This window comes from Callorhinchus milii, unplaced genomic scaffold (assembly GCF_018977255.1).
Source record: "Callorhinchus milii isolate IMCB2004 unplaced genomic scaffold, IMCB_Cmil_1.0 Scaffold2, whole genome shotgun sequence".
NCBI lineage: Eukaryota > Metazoa > Chordata > Chondrichthyes > Chimaeriformes > Callorhinchidae > Callorhinchus > Callorhinchus milii.
In genome coordinates, this window is record NW_024704743.1 from 82,642,494 (window position 1) to 82,665,702 (window position 23,209).

A 23,209-nucleotide genomic window follows, 5' to 3' on the forward strand; every position below is an offset into this window, starting at 1 on the left:
AAGTATATTGTTGTTTTAAAATGTGTTTGTGTTTGAAAATGTGTATGAATTTTTACATTGCCTATCTAAAGTTTGCATTGCAATTAAAATATAGTGAAATTAAATAAAACAGTCACACAATTTAGAAACAGGATTTCTATATGATTTTACGGGTTATGTTTCTGGAAGGGAAACACACAAATATTGCTAATGTAGACAGAGGATGTCTCTCAAATCCGACATCCAGCCCTCAGGGTCAAATGGTTGGACCACCCTGGTCTAAGCTGACAGTCCAATGCAGTGTTGGGGTAGCGCTGCATTGCCGGAGGCGCAGTCCTTTGGATGTGACGTTAAACCGAGGTTCGTTTGCATGTTCAGGTGGACATTAAATTTCTTTGCGGCATTATTTGAAAAGAGAAGGGATTTTCTCTCTCTCTCCCCTGGTGTCCTGACTGACAATTCCCACAGATAAAATTGGTCACATGCTCCGTGGCTGTTGTGGGACATCGCTGCATGCAAATTGGGTGCCGCGATTTGCCTGAAAAATACAGTCACTCCTCTTTACAGTATATCCTGTGAAGGTTTGCTTATTGATTATGTGTGTAATTCAGGTGAAAAAATGGCAGATCGCAAAAGGAAAACATGTTTGTTCACTAAATAATACGTGCAAGCCTCTATGTGAAGTGCATTGACATGTATTGTGTGAGTGCGTGTCAGCTGTTTGCTGCTAAAGTCAGTGTCTATTGGGGAACACTCTGGGGTAGAGCTCAAGCCTCAGCTCTTGCAAGCTGCTCCTCACACTGTCTGGAATGGGGCATTATGAACAACGTGTTCTTGACGTAAGAAAGAGGGATTGTGCGAATGTGCTTCTGCTGTGCTGCATTGCTGTAAGCAACTGCAAATTTGCCAATCACGGTGTTCCTCCGGAAGAGCAGAGTGCGGTTTGTATTTGCCTGAAACACTTATAGTTTTCTAAATGTGCTTCCTCTTCCGGCCGTGTAGAGAGGCAAGGTGTAACCAGATGCTCTGTGTGTGCAGAGTAAGGCAAGGAAACGGTTCTGGGGGTGTGATAATCAAATGATTGTGTGGCTATGGATAGGCGAGGAATGTAGTCAGCAAATACCTATATTCAATACATGAATATAGTCAGCAAATTGACAGAATCGATTGATTCTTTAAAACACAGATTAGTTTGTTTTCTTTTTGGAAATAACATTATGGGATATAGTACATAAGTAGCTTGGGACATATGTGCGTGCGTGCGACCGCCAGGAAGGTGGAAGGCAAACTAGATGGACCTTGGTCTTTTTTTGGCTAACATTTCTTATGTTCTTATGTTGTAAGCACCTTTCTTTAATAATTTCTTTAAAAAAAATTGGTTACTTCAATCCACAACTGTTTGTGGGCCATTGCTGTGCGCAATTGGCTACTGCGTTTCATCCACAAAATAAACAGTCAATTCACTTTACAGTATATTCTATCATGCGCTTTGACACATCTCGAAGACGTTATAAGGCACTATATCAAATGCAAAGATTATTATTATCCTCGGGGGTTTGGGGAGTCATTGGAGCTGGGCGCAAGTGGCGGTGATAGGGTCACGGACCTTGTAGAGTCCTGTAGCTCAGTGGTTAGAGCACTCGCTTTGCAAGTGAATTCAATTCCAGGCAGGGCGAAACCTTGGGCAAGTTTCCTTACTCCACACGCCTACTAATAATCCCTCCAAAACCAAAAAAACAATAATAAAATTGGTCATTTCAATCTACGACTGTTTGTGGGACATTGCTGTGCGCAATTGGCTGCCGCGTTCGCCCACAAATATACAGTCAATTCACTTTACAGTGTGTTCTGTGAAGCGCTTTGGGACGTCCTCCCGACGTGAAAAGCGCTATATCAAATGCAAGGATTATTATTATTATTATTATGTGTGAGAGACACGAGCTGCAATGTTTTGAATGAGTTTGAATGGACACTTTGTACATATCACAGAACCAAGTGCCTCAAACTGAAGTGATGAGTGATGTTTATTTCATACTTTGACAGCAGCACAATTCATATGTTTGATAGTTTAGCCAATGGCTTAATCACAGAGCTGCTGACCAATGTCGTTCTGCAATAACTAATGCATCCTGACCTGATCTGAAGAAGGGTATTTTTGGTACGATAAACAGAACATAGGGACAAAGGAATGTACAGGACCAAGGCAGACCCATTGTAGTCCATCTGACTGATCTTATTTGTTTGTTTGAAATGAGAAGTGTTCAAGTTAAAATACTGCACACGTTTGATAATAACCGACAGCTCCTGGTTTAAGGAGGGGAAATAATCCAAAAATACAGAAAAAGCCAAAGATAGTTTCATTCCTTCCAAAGAACACAACTTAACCCTAAAATAAATATTAGATTTTTTTTCAGTAATTGATTTCTTGATGGTGAAGGATATCAATGGCATTTGTGTGCTTGTGTGTGTTTGTATGTGGGTGGATGGGGGGAAGAGAGGGAGGAATCTGCTCTAATTTTGGTCGCTCAGAGATAATACTAAGCATTCCTTTGTCAGCTCTGGCAGAATAATGTTTTGTTTATGCAAAGTAATAATGCTCTGAGTTACATGCAACTCAACGCACTATAGCTAAGCTCCATTAACCAGTGAGCTGCACACACGATTTGTTAAAAAAGTACAGAATGCACTCCGGTGAGAAAATATGCAAAATTCCAATAAAACTAAGCATTGTATTCAGGGTTACATTTTGCCCAAGATACATTTTGTACATTTTTTTTTGTGAGATATATACACAGCTTTAAAACAAAAATATCAAAAGTATCATATTGTGATTAACATCAATTGGGATAGATTGTATTCTAAAATTAGTTTCCATGTAAACGTAATCTATGTAACAGTGCTTTATTTCTTTCAATAGCTTCCTATATATTAAAATAATATTAGAGATTTTTTAAAATGAATGTGAACAGACAGTCTGGGAGTAGAAGCTTCACCTGGATCTAGATTTACTCTAAACACGTCGAGACCCTGTGTGAAGGATACTATATAAATCCAGATTGTTGTATTTTCGGAGTGACCACGATCTGGCAAATTTCCAAATACAGTTGCAATTCTGAAGATAGTTTTCTGTGTTTCTTTTAAGAAATACAGAAAACTAGCTTCAGAGTCCAACAACAACAACCAATTGCATTTGTATAGGGCCTTTCACCTCGGCAGGACATCCCAAGGCATTGTCCCAAACTCAATTCAACAATTTGCCAAATTTTACGCAATAGAGTACATAAAGACCCATTGTGGAATTTCTGCTACCAGATTTGTGAGTATGTCAAATACTACAACAGAGATAGGTTCACATGTTGCAAGTAACTTGAACGTGTTGTCACATGGTCTGTATCGAGATGCACAAGTGGATGGTTTGAAAAGCTCCTCGTATTCGGACGCCTTTCACTGAAGTAAGGCCAGCAGCAACTTCTGGAAATCACCTGAAGTCTCAGATTTGACTGCCTCAGCCAGAGACTTCTTGTTCAACTCCTTATACTTCTCCTTGATAAAGACAAGATCAACCTATTTAAAGAAAGAACATGGTTCAGCTCTGAGTGGCATTAAAGAGGGCACTGTCATGAGCTACTCCCATCTACAGCAGTTCATGCTCGATATTTCTGCTGCATTTGCTTTTCAGGTGGAAATGCTGTAAAAGAGGCTTGTGAAGGGAGAGAACAACTTTGATCCATTATCCATTCTTTCTCCTGAGATTTTTCCGTCCCTCTCCCCTTTCATTAGGGTTATGCTGTATAAAGCTGTATAAAGCTGGAGCAGAGAGCCCAGCAGTGTGGGGAGGGAACTGAGTGAGGTGGAGAATTCTGTCAAAGAATTTGATAAGAGTGGGAATTTGGTGCAGAGGGGAAAAGAGGTGTATAATTATAATATATATAAATTATATTAAAATAATATAAAACAGGTCTGGGAATATGGCAGGGCAGCTGCGACCAGTTGCATGCACAATGTGTGCCATGTGGGAACTCCAGGATGCTTTGTGTGCCCTGGACAGACACGTGTGTAGGAAGTGCCTCCAGCTGCTCGAGCTTGAGCTCAGGGTTTCTGTGCTTGAGGAGAGGCTGGTGTCACTACATAGCATATGGGAGGCTGAAGAGTTCATGGATCAAACGTTTCAAGAGAGGGTCACCCCACAGCCACATAGGGTTCACAAGGAGAATGAGTGAGTGACAACCCGGCATAGTAGGAAGAGGGGACAGGCAGTGCAGAAATCCCCTGAGGGGGATTAGTATTCAGTGCAGTGAATCAGTCAGGGTGATGACCCCACTGGAGAGGGGAGTCAAAAGCAAATGGATGCACAGGGGGACACAGGGAAGAGCGTTAATACAATTGTCTTTGGAGACACAATGGTGAAAGGAGTAGACAGACGTTTCTGCAACCAAAGATGTGACTCTCGCATGGTATGTTGCCTCTTCTGCCAGGGTTGAAGATATCAAGGAACGAGTGCAAAACATTCTACAGGGGGAAATGGAACATCCAGAAGTTGTGGTCCATATTGGGATCCATGACGTAGAGAAAAAAAGGTCTGAAATCCTACAGGGAGAGTATCAGAGCTAGGGAAAAAACTAAAGAGTAGGACCTCAAAGGTGGTGATCTTTGAATTACTCCCAGCGCCTCATGCGAGTGAGTATCAAAACAGCAGGATCAAACACATGAATGCATGGCTGGAGAATAAGTGCAGAAAGGAGGGCTTCAGGTTCCTGGATCACTGGGACCAGTTTAGGGACCTGTACAAGGTGTATGGGTTAAATCTGACTAACGTCCTCGCAGAGAGGTTAATTCATGCTGTGGGGAAGGTTTAAACTAATTTTAGGTCCAATTAAGGACCAAAGAGGAATCTTCTTGTAGAGGCAGAGGGCATGGCTGATGTACTGAATGAGTACTTTGCGTCTGTCTTCACAAAAGAAGAGGATGCAGCCAATGCCACAGTATCAGAGGAGAGGGTACAGAAATTGGATAAGATGAGAATAAACTGAGAGAGGTTTTAAAAAGGTTGTCGGTGCTCAAGGTAAATAAGTCACCCGGTCCAGACGGTATGCATCCTAGGGTACTGAGAGAAGTAAGGATGGAAATAACGGAGGCTCTGGCTACAATCTTTCAATTCTCCTTGGACACCGGGGTGGTGGCAAAGGACTGGAGGGTTGCAAATGTTACTCCTCTGTACAAAAAGGGGCAGAAGAATAAACCCGGGAACTAGAGGCCAGTCAGCCTAACATCAGTAGTGGGGAAACTTCTAGAGACTAAATGCGGGAAAAAATAAATTTTCACTTAGAAAAATATGGGTTAATAAAGGACAGCCAACATGGATTTGTTAAAGGCAAATCATGTTTAACAAACCTGATAGAGTTTTTTGATGAAGTAATGGAGAGGGTGGATAAACAAACGGGATACTAGGAAGTTATGATGAACCTTTATAAAACACTGGTTAGGCCTCAGCTAGTGTACTGTGTTTAATTCTGGGCACCACACTTTAGGAAGGATGTCAAGGCATTGGAGAAGGTGCAAAGGAGATTTACCAGGATGGTACCAGGAATGAGGGACTTCAGTTATGAGGAGAGGCTAGAGAAGCTAGGATTATTCTCCTTGGAGCAGAAAAGGTTAAGACGAGACTTAATAGAAGTTTTCAAAATTATGAGGGTATTCGATAGGGGGAACAAGGAGAAACTATTTCCACTGGCGGGTGGGTCGGTAACCCGAGGACACCGATTTTAAATAGTTGTTAAAAGAAAGAGAGGGGAGGTGAGGAGAAATTTTTTTACACAGCGAGTTCGAATCTGGGATGCAATGCCTGAAAGGGTGGTGGAAGCTGATTCGATAACAACTTTTAAGAGAGAAGTAGATAATTATTTGGGGAGTACAAGTTTGCAGGGCTATGGGGAGAGCGCGGGGGAGTGGGATTGGATTGGATAGCTCTTTTCATAGAGCCAGCACAGACACAGTGGGCCAAATGGTCTCCTTTTGTGCTGTATAATTCTATGGTGCCTGATGGCTCCTGTGGTACCTTTGCCCAAGTGGCTATTACTCATGTTTGAGCCTTGACAGTGCGTGTTGGCAACCCACTCCTGTCATCACCCACAGGCATCTCTACATAGCAAGCAGGACCAGGATTATTGGCTTATTTTCCCTTCCCCTAAAGACGGTCACGAAGACCCATTGTAGCACTCCTACCTCTGCCTCAGCTGAGATTGGGCTGACATGTGAACATAGATTTACACTCGGCCCAACAGTCCTCCATGTAAGTCTCCAACCACTCCTTACTCCCTCCCGAACACTTCTCTTTCCTTCTTCCTTATGTGTATGTCTCGCTTCCTCTTCTATACATCTGTACTATCTGATTCAACTACTGCTTCATCCAGTGAGTTCCACATTCTTCAGCCTTCCAATTTGCAAGGGCGAGTGCTGTTTCCAGCAGGGCCTTTAACCACTACACTATTAGGGAAACTCACCAACCCCATTTTATGACATAATGTTTTCGTAGTCAGATTCAAGTTTCGGAAGGCAGGCAAACGGCCAGTCCTGGGGTGATGCAAATTATCTTCATCTTCATCAGTTTTTCTAATCTCTTTTTGCGAATATCAGAACTGAACTGCCACTGAAGAATTAAAACTTTTTCACACATGTCTCACAGTATTGCAGGATTATAGTTTTACCTCTGCATGGGCTACTATGATGCGAATCAGGGTGTCCTCTTTGGTTCCTGAACCTTTCATCGCCTCATGCAACTGCTTCGCAAAGTAACTGTGGGAATCTCTGGTACATTGAACTGCAAGATAAAAACACACAGCTGAGTTTTAGATTGAGTTATCAGGAGAAAGGGTCTCATATTTAATACTGTTTCTATGGCTTCACCATTCCATTCTAATCCTCAGTCTGTGTGTCAGTGAGGAATGAAACCCTTCCGGGCTCACAGTCATGAAGAATTGAGTGGTGAGGCTCACTCTAAAAACAAACATAGCGTGGCACTTCAATCAGCAGAACCAATTGGTAAACCATTCTCCTGGTCGGGAAGGGGGGTGTTCAGTCCTAAAACTATTATTAAAGACAGATTTTAAGAACAAGTGTAAATTATTCTCTGCTCTTGTCATTGACCACATAATATATATTGTTATATATTATTATATTCCCTCTCTCCTGGTTATGTAACAGCAGCAAGAACAAGAGGTGAGGTCAACTGCAACTGCTGGTTCAAGACCATGAAGAGCAAGTTTAGGACACCAGAAGTATTTCTTCTTCAAACAGAGGGCAATTAATAGCTGGAATTGTTTACCAGAAATTGAGATTCATATTCAGATGCTGGACTAATTTAGGAAACAGCTTGAGGCCTGAAATTCCACCTAGTTTTAGCCTGTAAGACCATTTTGTCTTAAAATTTAAGATTGGCGTAATTGTGGAAATGATCAAATTCAATTTTAATTTAGAAGCCGGTTTGATTTAAGGACTGACTGCAGAAAATTGGCTTCCAAATCAAGACAGGTGGAACCTCATAGGCTAAGACTCAGGAGACTTGAGGCCACTGATAATGTAATGAGAGGGGAGTAGGATGAAATGGCCCTTCTTTATCTGAGCCTTGCTTGTGAACTTGTGAAATAACTAATTTCAGAATTCCTAAATAATAATTTTCTTTGTAAGTGTTTGACATGTGCAGCACATTAGAGCTGGTGAAAAACTCTTTTTACTTTACCAATAGTCAGGTAAGCCTTCTCTACATCGCCCGATGTTTCGCTTTCAATCACTTCCTCAATGTCTTTACCATGGAGCTGTGCAGAAAAGAGAAGGGCAAAAGTTCATATGACAGCCACCATCACCACAAGTGTTACAATTCTTAGGCCCTTCACTGCTGTCACTTCTGGGTACAGACCAGCACCAGTTCTCACAAGCAGAACTTTATTCTTTGCATCTTGGAACCTGTGCTTATGTTAATGTTTCTGATGCAAGGATTCCTAAAGACATACTCGAACATAAGAACATGATTAGACCGTTTAGCCCATCAAACCTGCTCTGCCATTGGCAATTCTCTAAACCCATTTCCCCAGCTATTCTCCATATTCCTTAACATTCTTATTTACCAAATTCTTGTATCTAGGTGTCTGAAGAAGACCTGCAGCCACCATTGGGCTGGTTTGCACTGCAAGCTGAGCTTTAAGTTGAGTTTAGTTACGACCTTGGAGTTGAGTTCATGTTACCAGAAGTCCTACTCACGTTGTATATTGCTGTGGTTGGGCTTTGAATCAGGTATTATCTGAGATATTGAGAATGGAATTTTTGCCAATGTGATAATATCTCCTGTGATAATTATAATACCATGTCACATTTTTCAACCTGATATTATAGAAAATATCCAATAGCCAGCATGTAGTTTCAAGCAGTGTTTCAATCTAAGGCCTCTATGGATGAAATTCATTTTTGCAGAACCATCTGATTGGAATAATTGGTTAAGGGCTACTAGACCAATATTTTACTGTACCAATATTTTACTCAAATAGAGGCTCCCATTAATTTAGTGGGAGGGGAATCACACTCACAGAAAGAAATAATAAACTGACTCAAGTCCAAATTTTGCCTGGTCATAAATGTCACCCCCCACCTTTTCTGGCTCGGCGTCAAGATACACCGCAGCTAATCACTCCGTGACGCTATCTGTGTAAAGAGCGCTGTACAAATGTAAGTTGTTGTTGTAATTTTCACCCTTATGTTGTTATTGAACACAATGATTGAAAGGTATGTGCTATTTCGATGTAATTGTCCTGTGAGTGAAGTGCAGACCACTTAGTAAGTGTCAAGACATTGGCTGCCATACAGCACGTGAGGTGTCAGAAATACTCACGATTGAATAAGCTTTGAAAGTAGCCCTGAGCTGCATCCAGTTTCTTTTAGCTAGGACAGTATTAAATGGCAGCTCATCAGTGCCCCAGCGGTTCTCTCCAGCCTGTGAAGACAACCATTTGCTCAGTTTGAAAATGACTGCTGAATATTTAGCTTTTTTAATCTATGGAAAAAATAGCACCATGATAAATGTTTGGACCAAATCCTGTTTCAGTTACCTTGTACAATTCTTTTGCATCCAGTTCAGCCAGGTTTTCGTTTATATCATTTTCCTCGTCTCGATCAGCCTAGATTTAGACAATAATTATCAATGAGGCTAATAGTAATAATAATAATCCTTGCATTTGATATAGCGCTTTTCACGTCGGGAGGACGTCCCAAAGCGCTTCACAGAACACACTGTAAAGTGAATTGACTGTATATTTGTGGGCGAACGCGGCAGCCAATTGCGCATAGCAATGTCCCACAAACAGTCGTAGATTGAAAATGACTAATTTATTATTGTTTTTGGTTTTGGAGGGATTATTATTAGGCGTGTGGAGTAAGGAAACTTGCCCAAGGTTTCGCCCTGCCTGGAATTGAACTCAGGTCTCTCGCTTGAAAAGCGAGTGCTCTAACCACTGAGCTACAGGACTCCACTAAATAAGACTGAGAGATTTCTTTAGCTATCTAAATCAGGGATGGCCAACTTGTGGGCTGCATTACGAATGCTTAAAATAGTTGTCCATTCCCTGTTCTAAATAAATATCTTAATCTTAAGTGAACATTGGGGGGGTGCCAAGGCAATTGGTAGAGAATAGGGAGACCAGAGAGAAGGGAAGAAGAGAGGCAGAAAAATGAGTATAGTTTCTGTTAGGATTTTCACCTGAGTTAAAATGATTGTAGCAATGTCTAGATTACAGGATGAGTGTCCAAAAACAACTTGGAGGGAGATGTGGGGCAATGGGGGAGGGGGTGGAAAACCTACAGAGTGCAGGACTGTGTGTATAACTGCACTGTTGTAAAGATATGCTATTTACAGTATTTTTAAAATTAGATTGATGTCACTCCTTTGAATCTCAGTACTAGCATGTATCCAAATTATCAGTTTCATATTCCAAACTCTTGTGCTTTTGGTCATGAATGTATTTGGCTCCTGCCTCAGGATTAAAACTCCTAACTCTGATGCCCCCTTTGGTTCATCACTATCGGTGACGCTCAAGCAAGCACCGTACATGTCCAGCAAGTACTGCGCTACCAATAAGGGCCTTGACTCATATTTCCACACCAACAAGTGCCCTTAATGAGCTGATTACTATTCACAATGTATCTTCACAATGTGATTTTGCTGCTGAGGTTGAGGGAGTCTTTATTGTGAAGCTTTCCCCCAGGATATGGAGTGTGTGCAGTTGAAGTCCATGTTAGGATAGGTTTGTTATCAGCCTATGGAGGAATGCATACCTGGAGCAATAAAACCAGTAGATTTTTCAGAGTGCCTTTCGTGTCACTCCGAACCTCACTTTCGAGATCCTTTTCAAAAACTGTGCAGAAACAGAAATGACAGATTTACTGTGAGCAATGGCCATGTTCTGGGGTGAAAATTGCGACTTGGGATTTATTCATTACTATTTGTGATAATTATCACACTGTTAAACTATTCCACCCAGTTGATAACTAAGCGTGTCAGTCTTGGTCAGTTGGTAGCATTGTCTCCTGCTCTAAGTCAAAAGTTGTGGGTTCAAACCCCACAATGGGACTTTGAACTCATAGACTAGACTGACACTTTGAGCCTCGATAGGCTAGGAAGAATAAATTTAAAAAAGTCTAACCAGAGTCACTGATTATAATGTTTTGTGTATTAAATTAAAATGTTATCATTCAATCCACTGCTATTCATAATTGGCTGATGCATTTCATCCACAAAATATACTCAATACACTTTACAATTCATTCTGTAAAGAGTTTTGAGGCATTTCAACGATGTGATAAGGCACTATATCAGATACAAGGCTTACTATTATTATTATATAAACTGAGGTCCTGTCTGCCTGTTGAGGTGGATGTTAAAGTAGATGGCATGATTTAAACAGAGAAGGGAGTTTCTCCTGTTGTCCTGGTCACTTGGTCATTCTGTTTGTGAGACATTGCCAACAAAATGCAGTCACTACACTTTATAGTAAATCTTGTGAAGTGCTTTGAGATGTTCCCCTGACGAGAAAGGTGCTATCTCAAATGTGAGGATAATTATTATTATGTTTGTATAATGACTGTTTGTAGTTGTGTTCCTACCACGCTTGACTCCAACAGATTAGTTGGACCTCTAGCTACTCTCTTGACTTGCCGACCAAACCTCACAGGTCTGCAGTGCTGGATAACGGAGTTAAGTTCAGTATCCTGTTAACCAACACACCACCAAGTTCACTCTCTGTGACAAATTCACACAGAGGTAACAACACAGCCTGCCTTGTGTACTGAGGAAGGAGAGGTGAGAGGAATTTGAATTGTGTTCAATAATAATTCCAGTGGAGGTAACAAATAAATGATAAAATTTAAGAATAATTCTCAAAAGACTTACTTTTCTGATATGCTTCCTTAATGGCCATCATTTGCTGAAAAACATAATTGTAATTATAAATATTAGTACACAATGTTTTATTTGCACAGGGAAGATTTCCTGCACAGGTTTACAGAGGATCAGCTAGTCTTAGGTCTGACATCCTACATAAACAACAAGTGGTTCTAACCTAACTTCCTTCAACTGGTTATCAACAAAACCAATGCCATCCTGCTTTGCTCCCATCTGTACCTCCTCAACTTCAGCTCTTACTGTATACAACTCCCTACTGTGCACTCCAGCTAATGGCTCCAGGAGAAACTCCCTTCTCTTTTGAATAGTGCCATGGGATGTTTAACATCTATCTGAACAGTCAGACAGGACCTCATTCAATGGCTTGTCTGAATGACATACTTATGACAATGCAGCTCACCCCCAGAGATGGCCTGCATTGTAGGCTATGAGCTCAACGTCCTGACATGAGGCTTAAACCCACATCTCTCTGACTCAGGTGAGAGTGCTAGCAACTGAACCAGGCTGACAAATTCCAAATAGAATTAAGTAATTCTAGAAAAATACATCCAGATACACCAAGGCAGCAGGACAAGATGGTTCAGAATCAAGATTGTGAATGGCAATTTTAGGACAGACACTAGTATTTCTTCATATGGAAGGTAGTCAACAGATATAACGGGTTATGATTATTTCTTTATATAGAGGATTGTCAACAGGTAGACAGGTCACTTTGAGGCATCTTTCTGAGACTGTAAAAGAAACTGTATAAATGTAAATTGTGTTGTATTGTATTTATTAACGTATTATCTTGAGGAGTTTTAACGTGTCTACTTTTGGTGCTTTGGTGTGAGGCAGCGTGTCCCCAACTCACACGGTGCAGCGCTCTATCCACCTCACCTCTGCGGAGTCCACACCTATTTTTTATAAAGTCACCTTTGTGCAGCTTACTGTTGTCGAGCTATATTTGTAGCACTGGTTTCAATATTCAGTTGTGAAATAAGCAGCTTTTGTTTATCACTGCTATGGTGTAATTCCCATTCATTTTGGATTGAACAGAGGAAGTCAAAATTACTGGGCGAAATAATAATAATAATAATCCTTGCATTTGATATAGCGCTTTTCATGTCAGGAGGACATCCCAAAGCGCTTCACAGAACACACTGTAAAGTGAATTGACTGTATATTTCTGGGCGAACGCTGCAGCCAATTGCGCACAGCAGTGTCCCACAAACAGTCGTAGATTGAAAATGACCAATTTATTATTATTTTTGGTTTTGGAGGGATTATTATTAGGCGTGTGGAGTAAGGAAACTTGCCCAAGGTTTCGCCCTCTGCCTGGAATTGAACTCAGGTCTCTCACCTGCAAGGCGAGTGCTCTAACCACTGAGCTACAGGACTCCACAAAAAGTGTGTAACAGATATGAGGCAATGCGATGAACAAACAATGACTGCTAAATTTTAGTTTGTATCTGAGAAAGATCGAGCTCAGTTTAAAAGGGCACCATCTTTATCCAAAGATACATAGCAAAACTGTTTTTGTGTGTTAAGGCACATGATACTTTGGAACATTGGATTGTGCAGGGCTATATAGTAGGGCTGTCAAGCCAATGATAAAATCATGCACTATTCTATCTCTCATATCTCTCAATCGATTTATTTGTCATTTTGCTATCCAATTCCCTTTTAAATTTGCCATCACCCTCTCCCCCAAACCTGGTTCACCTGGTTTGAGTGTATTTGAATATACACGTATATCTGTGTAAAGTCATTAAACTCATCATCCCTCTTTTATGCTTGAGTAAATGATCACCTTGTTGTAGAGTTTATCTGTGCCCTGTAGGACCTTCAATACTTCAATAACACTTATACATTGATGATTGAAATGTATCACATTGCATAGCACATATCAAGTGCAAGGATTATTATTATTATCATCATTATTGTAATTGCATGGACTATTCTCCTTTCCTAGGCGAAAAAAAGTTTGCTTAACACTTTTTCATATTTGGTAGCCCTTTAAGGGATTGAAGAGAAATACCTTATTAGATTGTGTGCAGAGGATCTCGATAAGAACATCTTCATCAGTTCCAGCCCCTTTCAATGCTTTGTGAAGTGACTTGGCATTAACCTCACAGGGTGGCTCCAGCAAGCCCATTATTGCTTTTTCAAAGTTCCCGCTGAGTTCGTTTTTAAGCACTTTTTCCAGCTCCTAGAAAAATTAATCAAAGCAACTCAGATACTGGTGGGAAGGAGGTGGGGGGCGGGAGTGATGGAGCGGGAGGAGAGGAGGGTAGGTGACAGTGGGGAGATGGTTGAGGAGGTGGGAAGGATAGAAAGGGCAGAAGGAATGGGGAAAGTGGGAAGGGGGGGAGGGGAAAGGAGAAGCAGAAATTAAGGATTTTATTGGGTTTATCATTAAGTGAGGCACCTTCACAGCAAAACAATGACAGTCATCATCCCAGTCTGCTCCTCCACATCCTGCTAATGAGCCAGACTGGCAGGTATGTTTTCACAAATATCACATAAAATGCACACTGTATACATATGTACTGTTGTTTCAATGTACATATGTGTGTTTTATGCATGTATTTATGTGACTATATTAGTATGTGGGTGCGTTGTGTAGATCTGTGCATGAGCTTTTGCGTGTGTGTGTATGAATGGGTGAATATGTATACGAATGCGTGTGCTTGTTTAAAACACAGCTTGGAAAACCTGATGTTGAACCTGAGGAGATTTGATGAGAATGTATTAAATCCCAGTTTTCATGTTGGATTTTTATTCACAACCCCCAATGTGCTCAAACATATTGCGAACTTTATGCAATCCTTACTGTCAATGTACTCACTTTTCCATACAGAGCCAGATACTTCTCTTTATCTTTTGTCTCTGTTCCATTGTCCGACGTGCTAGGATTTTAATAATAGCAGTTTCATCTGTGCCTGGAAGATTCAGTGATATGGTAGATCAGATAAATAGCAACACTTGTCACAAACACCTTTCTATCCTTATATAGCTGGTCAACTGAATGTGTAAAATCCCTTCCTTCCCGTACTTGTCTCCACTTCCAGTTATTAAGAACTCACAGAGGCAGAGTTTGCTTGTTCTGGAGTGTGCAATCCCTCATCATCACAACCAGCAGCCACTTATCCATACTGTCTCCTTTGAGACAAAGTGTGTAAATTGGGATGAAACACAATGTCTGCTTCAATGCAACAGCTGCAACTGATACAATGCAACAGAATCAGCTGACAGTGTCCTAACACCCATGGGAACTGCCCTCTGCCTACACTGGGCACTTTGGTTGCCCTGAAACTCACAGTGTCTCTGCACATCTGCAGGCAAACAAGCAATGCTTGACTCAATGAGAATACAAATGGGCAATAGTACTCTGAAATTTGGGTTGCACGGAATTCTCAGTTTGATTTGGATACTCTAATCCATGGTGATGGGTTTCTGCATCTATCAGTTGCCAAAAAAATTAAAGTAAGGCAAAGTATTATCTGAGTGAGGTGGAGTCATTTATATGCTTGCCTTGTGATACCAGGTTGGTTCAATGGTAATGTGGCTGTAAATAAATCCTCAGAATACAGAACTCATGATGGAGGGAACACTGAGGGATCACCACCTCGTGCCCAATATTGTAGTCATAGCATTTTCTGCAGCGGAAGCAGTTCAGGTTTAACTCGACTTAGTTCTCAATGCTAAACCCTTCCAATTAAAGGACTTTCCACTTTGCTGGTAAAATAATTGTTCACAGATGAATAGGTAATCAACCTACAGTTAATTTGATTGGTCTAAACATTGAATTGTTCTCATGATTTGTGGACATAAGGACTGTTAAAATGCAAACACAAATACATTCAAACAAACCCAATCACAACACATACACACAAATGCACATACATAAACACAATACACAAAAACAAGAACACAACTCTTCAGGTCAGTAAGTTTATCAATCAGCAAAGAATCACTGGGTGGTTTTGCACATCTTCTTGGAGCTAGTTTAACTCTCTGATCACTTCTCCCCTCCACTATAATAAAATATAATAATAATCCTTGATTTGTTATAGCGTGTCATGTCTTCTAGACATCTCAAAATGCTTCACAGAATATACTGTAAAGTGAACTGACTGTATATTTGTGGGCAAAACGCGGCAGCCAATTCCGCACAGCAATGTCCCACAAACAGTCGAAGATTGAAGTGACCAATTTATTATTGTTTTTTTTTCTTGAGGGATTATTATCAGGTATGTGGAATAAGGAATCTTGCCCAAGGTTTCGCCCTGCCGGGAATTGAACCCAGGTTCCGAGGTGAATGCTCTTACCACTGAGCTACAGGATTACCACAGGATAATCGCTTATAGACCTTGAAAAGGAGAAGGAAAAGTTGATGGGGCCCACACTTAATTGCCAGGGTGTGAATGTGATTATTGGCTATGAGACCTTCACAATTTATAGGCATCTGAGACATAATTAAGATACTCTCTCTGTCTTATAAATTAACCAGTGTTCAACTGTGTCATTTATCCACCATTATAATTGAATATGATTACAGAATGGAAGTCAGTTGAGATAACATCTCAGTTTGCTCACCTGCTCCTTTGCAGGCCTTTTTGATCCTCTTGGCATCTTCGTCTTCACTGAAGTGAATGTGATAGTGAACTGCGGGCTGTAAAATACAGTGCAATTGTTAGCATTCATACTCCAAGTACTTGCAGTACTACAAGATTGACAAGGCAACAAATAGGTGAGTAGTTCAGAGAAGTAACAACATAGATTTCAGATTAAAAGGTTGGTCCTTGCTGTCTTGTATGGCTCAGAACCTAAGACATGCCTGAGTTGGACAGGATAGGCTTGTCACCCATTTCCAATAAGTAGGGCCTGGTTGACCTTTGCTTGGTGTATCTCTCTGGTTGTATGAGAAAATCCCAGACTTGATTTCACCTTCATCCAACTACAGCATGGCATAATGTATCACACCCTAGACATTGGGTAATTTACTCAATGAGTCATTTAAAGGAGCTACGACTGTTCCTTTGAAATATTTACCAGGATTTACAATGGAGTAGAGGGAGATGTCCTGGTGTCCAGCCTGACCAAGTCATCGTGTTCAGCGCTAATGCCATTAGAGAACCTGGAGAAACAATGTAGCTAAATATATCTACTGAACAATCTGTTAACACTTTGATATTGAAGTAAAGACCAACTGGTATGAACATCAACCAGTAAAAGGTAACATCACAATATCTGGGACTCACTCGTGCATACAGATAGAACAGTCATCTGTAATAAACCAGATATCATTATCACTTTTTGAGATTTTTTTTAAGCAGTGGGTTGTTAGGATTGGAATACACTGCCTAAAAAGGTGGTGGAAGAGGATTTAATAATAACTTATTAACAGTATCAATGATGTGGCCATTCCAAGTGAGTAGAATGTACAAAATAAGGAACTAGAGAAGATCAGGTAGTATGTTGAAATACAAATAGACCTAAATGTGGCAATACAAGACATGCATAGCTCCTATAATCATTGGTGTAATTGGGACTGTTAATCGACAATTCAGAAATGGTTTGACAAGATACCCTCGCACAAAATGTCCATCTGATGCAGAAAGTAGTTTTTTTGGCAAATTCAAATATAACATCCATTGAAGTGTAACGTGTAATGTGTCTGGCTGACACAACACTGAAAACTTCTTAGAAACTACCTCCATGGAATGATCTAAACTGAAATAACATAGTAATAATAATCTTTGCATTTGATATAGTGCCTTATCATGTCAAGATGTCTCAAAGTGCTTCATAGAGTTTTCTGTAAAATGCGGTGACTATCTTTGTAGGCGAATGTAACAAGTAACACGATAGATATGTCAACCAACCTCTTTCCATTGGAAATAGGTAAGGAGCTGATCTTGTCTCACTCATAAATGCCTCCTGTTCCCTTAGTAGCAATGTAGGATTGCAGCAATGTGGAAGCAATAGGTTGCCTGCTTCACCTGCAATGTTCTTATTGGGGAAATGGAGAGAACAGCTAAGTGTCACATCAGGAAGATGATTGTTCCATCTTTTTACAGTCAAACAGCCTGCCAACACTCACTGTGATGATTACTTTATAAATTAATTGATTAGTGTGAAGATGATGGCTCACAACATGAATAATGGCAACTTGGGCAAAGAAGCAGAGGGTGTCTGGCACCTATGGAACTGTATCCCAGTTGAAGGAGATAGGAGTTGAAGATCTTCAAGAGAGAAGCCAAGGGAAATAGGAAGAGAAACATTATTGTAGGATGTTAGCTGCTTGACACTGACATAAACTCCAGGATGTAAAACTCAGTTAATCCTTTATAGAAATGGTAGTTATACAAAGCGGGAGACCCTCTCCTTTGATGTTGATTAGTTTGATTAGTCACAATGCAAGGTGTGCTTCATTGCAAGATAGTCACTTTGCTCTGTATGTGATATGTGATCTGCATATAAATATGACTAAACACACCACGAAACTCTACCAGTCATTGATAACACTTCTCTCCCTCAGGGCAACAATGGCATGTTTGCTAAATTGTCTTGCTGCTTGGTATCAGGATGCAAAGCACACAAAATAATTCAGTCCTGATAACCGTAGGAAATGATTAACTTTTAGGAATGTCTGTCTCAGCCATATGGATCAGATGGGTGAAATGCCAACAATTTGAAAACCCATGTTTGTTGCATTGTCCAAATCAAAAGCAAAAAGTTTTACTTTAAAAAAAGGTATAAGAGTAGTGATTTCCACTTGCTGAACAGAGGTATGAGGAAAGCCAGATAAATTGGACTGAAAACATTGCTCTTAAAAGAACCAGCACAGACACGATGGGGCAAAAAGCCTTCTTCTGTGCTGTAATTTTCTATGGTTCGAGGGGAACAAAATAAATTGGTCTTCAGCTATATAGAGCTCTTCAGAGAGCTCTATATTGGGTGTGGTCAAATACATGGTGCAGTGAAGGAAAAAGATCTCCTGACTCGATATTACAAGGATATCTCGAAGCACCAGGATTCACTGTAAAGTGTATCGACTGTACTTTTATAACAACAACTTGCATTTATATAGCGCCCCTCACGTAGGATAGTATCCCAGTGCGCTTGACTGTGGCAGAGCATGACGCCTAGCTGGGGGAAGGGGGAGGTAACCGTGGGCATGGTCAAATAGGAAGGTCTTCAGGCATGACCTGAAGATGGGGAAGGAAGGGGCAAGCTGGAGTGATAGAGGAAGAATGTACCAGCATTTCAGTGTGGAGTGGCTGAAAGTGCGGCCTCCAATAGTGAAACGGAGGGTACAAAGGATATGCAGAAGGCTGAATCCAGTCGAGTGGAGGCAGTGGGTTGGGGGGTTAGCAAGTCGGAGAGATAAGGAGGTGCCAGGGCATGAAGGGATTTGAAAATGGGTGTGAGGATCTTGAAATCGATGTGTTCAGCGATAGGGAGCCAGTGGAGCCTGGCTAGAACTGGTGTGATGGGGCTACGGAGTATAGTGCGGGTGAGTATATGGGTGGCGGAGTTTTGGATCAGCTGGATCCTGTGCATGGTGGAGCTGGGGAGATTGGCAAAGAGGGCATTTGAGAAATCGAGTCAGGTAGTGACGAACGCATATTCTGTATTCTCAGGGAGGGAGGGGGAGTTAGTGGATCACAGCCAAGTCTGATCCTATCCTCACTCAATAAAAACAAATACTTTTCAGCAAGTGTCACTGGATATCGAGCACTGAGCTCCACAGCATTGAGATCAATTTTTCGTATGACTACTATAGATACTATGAATACTATGAATAACTAATATGCCTAGTTGACATCAGTTAACTTAACATAGATAAAGAATCAAACCTGATTTTGATCACACTTGAAACTAATTGGTTTTGAATGCCTTTACCAGTATATAAATGCAAGTTGTTGTTGTTGTACTAGGCAGTGATTCTACCAACTGAGACGTGGAAAGGGCCCACAGTTTAAATTTGAAGAGAACTGTTTCTTTCAGTCACTTAGGAACAGCAATAAAACATTCAGTGCTTATCTCACTTATTAACAAACAGCAAATATTTCCCAACACATCCATGGACACCAATGCGCAGGATAATTAAACAAACCAATTAAACTGGTCTACCCATTGATAGACAGGATAACCCCCATAGACCATTATTTGTGTGTTTGAGAGATGTCAAGTGCCCATTGCCTCTATTTGTGGTAAATTTGTATACATTTTGTTGCTATTTACTTTTATTACAAATTAATCTCATTATTATTTTCCATTCATGTAAATGGAAAGTTTTTTTTCTCTCCTGTAGGCACTGAGTCACGGGCATAAACTCAGGATTGTCACTTGAAAACTTAAGGGGAAGGTTAGAGAATAACAATAGTTTGGATGTGATGTTAAACCAAGATCCCATTTGCCTGTTCAGGTGAATGTTAAAGATCCCATGACACTGTTCGAAACGAGAAGGGAGTTTCTGCCAGTGATCTAGCTAACAAATCCCCCAAATCAAATTGGTCATTGACTCCGTGGCTGTTTGTGAGACACTGCTGTCTGCAACTGGCTGCCCCATTTTTCCCGCAAAATACATTCCATTTTACAGTATATCCTGTGAAGTACTTTGAAACTTCTCAAATGACACGATAAGGCGCTATACCAAATGCAAGGATTATTATTAGAACATAGAATGATTTGCTTCAAAAGAGCCTGAGACCACAGCAACATAAGTAAGGGAACTTGATGGTCTGTATGGCTTCATGAATATGCTATGATTTGCTGACAGGGAGGAGTAGGGTCATTGACTTTAACTTAATCTTCCACTGACAGCCAATGTTTACTCAGACTATCTTCAGCAAATCCTGGGTTAACAATGGGGTAAACTGCAAATTTGACTGTAACAGTAAACACTGGCTATCACCAAGTGGAAGATTGAATTAAAGACAGTGGCCCCTCTTCCCTGATATCGAATCACAGACAAATTCATGACCCTGATATTAGTGCTCTGATTGAACAAAATAAGTTTTCAAAATATTTCCCGTCACATAAATTTCACAGAGTGGATTGTTTGCGTGGATGGATTGCTGCTGTGGGCAATTGGCTGCTTCTTTTCGCCCACCAAGTATAAGGTCAAATTCACTTTACATTACATTATGCAAAGCACTTTGAGACGTCTCAACAACTCTCGCCTTCAAACCTCTTCATGCCCTGTCCTATATCTCCGATCTGTTTACACCCCACTCCTCTACCCACCACCTTCGCTCAGCTAGCACAGGTTCCTTGTCCCCTACGCTTCACAGTTGTGACTGAATTTCTGGAACTCCTGCCTCAATCCCTTCAGCTTGTTCCCTCCTCCCCTCCTTCGAATCACGCCTGAAGACTTTCCTCTTCGACCATGCCTCGGTAACCCCACACCTCCTTTCCAGCTGGTCATTAAAAAAAACACTGAAGTTAAGCATTCTGAGACACTACCTGCCTGAAGGACACTAAATAAATAAGTTGTTGTTGTACCTAAATCCTGCTGCACCACTATTGGAGCTTTGAGCCCAATGTTTGATTCCAATGAAGATTAAAAAGTTCAAAGAATGGATTTCCAAATCTATTCAACCTACCCAAGGAATGAGCCACAATTATTTTAACCTTAAATATGTTGACAAATTACAGCTGCTTTCAGTAATTTGGCGACTATCACTGTTGGGAGTATTTAACAGCTTATATTGATCAGTCTACAAATCAAATGTATTTTGCCTAGGACTTACGTGAGTGTTGCCCATCTTGTCCAGTGACTAGTATCCTTTCCTGAAGCTCTGACAAGTAATTGTGGTGGGATTTTTTTTATACACTGAGATTTAAAACCGATGCAAACCGTTGCTGGGCGTGACTTTATTGCAATGGAAACGGGTGATAAAAGGTTCAATAGCAATATCTAACACAACAATGTAACATATTAACTTGACTGCAATTGGTGTGAGTGTACAGAGGGTAGGCATCAGATTATTCAGGCAGAATTTTTAAAGCAAAAATAACATTGTTTTACTCATAGGGCGGGGGAAATGCAATCATTACCCTGTACTTCAATTATTATCTCTAATTCAAGATCTTTGTCGTCATGTTTAAATCCTCCTGTGGCCTCGTCCCACCCTACCATTATGATCGCTTCTAACTCTACTACCTGATGACTTGCCCACTGATGGCATGTCAGTTGGGTGGTGTTCATGAGTGTTTCATGAACCCCACCAACCTGACATACCATCAGTGGGCAAGCTTTCAGCAATTCAGCCACTGCTCTCTGGTACTCCATCCCAGAGTCCATCCACCTTGCCCCACCCCCCCACCGAAAACCTTTAACTGTTTTGCTTTCAATTGTGATTTTGATCACCTTTTCCCTCTACCTTACTCAGCTTCCCCCAACCCCAGAGTGGACTCCCAGTCAGCTCTGTGAAGTACATCGAGATCTCCTCCCGCAATAAAAGCAATACATAAATGTGTTTGTTGTCTACTTGGTTTCAGTGTCGTCATTAAAATAAAACAAAATGTTTAAAGATATAAGAGACAATTAATGTAGAACACTATATAATATGTCCTGTTGACTGCACACAGTGCACTGTTATGCTGTTCTCTCTCTGAAATCCTGCAGTCCTACTACCTCACCCTGCCATTCAGGTATGATCCGTGTGCCCTGCCCCTTCACCCCAGCATAGCCTCCAGCCACCGTGGCCCCACTCTCTGGAACCCTCTCCCTAAATATCTCCACCTTGCACCATCCCTCTCTGCTTTCAAATCCCTTTTAAAAATCTACCTCATTTCCCTCTTCTTCTCTTCCCCATCTTCCACCCTGCGCAAGCTACCACTCTATCTCTGTAAAGATTTTTGAGACTTTTAACTGGGTGAAAGGCGCTATATAAGTGCAAGTTGTTTTTCTGTTAAGTCTCATCTTACAAAGCAAGTCATATCTATTTGCAAGAATCATAGTATGGCTTCAAGATTGATGATCCTTTTTACAATATTACCTGACTATTAAAAACAGTGAAACTGAATAACCTCATGCACTGTCAGGCAATTGTATGCAGTTATTCAATCACTGGCTTCAGATAATGAGCTTTAGTTTCTCAATTAGATTATTGCAATTTACTGATAGCCATTCAGTTTCTTTTAAATATAAGTGGGTGAAAAATGAGACATTCAATGTCATAAACATCAGAGTATAATACGTTCCAAAATTAAGTTTAGCTATTGACAAGTTTGGGAGTGACCACCACTGATTTTGGGCCCAATGGTTTGGTCTGAATTCTAATTTCCAAAAACAAATTGGAATCCCTCTTGGATCCACTTTAACATTCTTAAACCTTGAAAAGAAAATCTCAAAGGGGACCCCATCGAAGCACATAGATTCTAAATGAGATCAAAAAAGGAAACCTAGAACAATAGTTCGAGATACATCAAGGCAGGAGGGCAAGGGTTTGGGGTTGCAAAGGGCAATTTCAGCACAGATACCAGGATTTATTTCTTTACACAGGGTAGAATTGATGACAGAAATGGGGTACCAGGATAAGTGTTTGAGGCGCAGATGGCAGACTCATTTAAGAAACAACTTAATGCTGCAATGGGGTGATGATTGGATGATGGGATCTAGAAGAATGAGGCCAAATAGAACAAAGAACATTCGACCAAACCTCTCTTGCTTCAGATGATGAATCCCAAGTTAGCAAAGTCTGGAAACATTGGACTTGCTTGTTTCTTTTCAAACGTTATCAACTTGTGTGCCGACTTGGCTGGTATTCTTTTGTCTCTGATTCAGAT

The 23,209-nt window shown here is 40.8% G+C and overlaps 1 protein-coding gene and 1 non-coding gene across 2 annotated transcripts; both read right to left on the reverse strand.

The window, feature by feature from the left end:
• Positions 1-1,992: 1,992 nt before the first annotated feature.
• LOC103183216 (annexin A13) lies at positions 1,993-21,244 on the reverse strand. The gene is given in 12 exon segments (XM_007900564.2): positions 1,993-3,543; positions 6,684-6,796; positions 7,715-7,790; positions 8,858-8,959; positions 9,075-9,143; positions 10,297-10,376; positions 11,411-11,444; positions 13,443-13,613; positions 14,253-14,278; positions 14,281-14,346; positions 16,004-16,079; positions 21,169-21,244. Coding segments are annotated over 12 exon segments (948 nt in total). The 5' UTR covers positions 21,184-21,244; the 3' UTR covers positions 1,993-3,423.
• trnae-uuc lies at positions 9,420-9,491 on the reverse strand. Its single transcript has one exon. It is a non-coding gene; the product is annotated as a tRNA-Glu (tRNA).
• Positions 21,245-23,209: the final 1,965 nt, after the last annotated feature.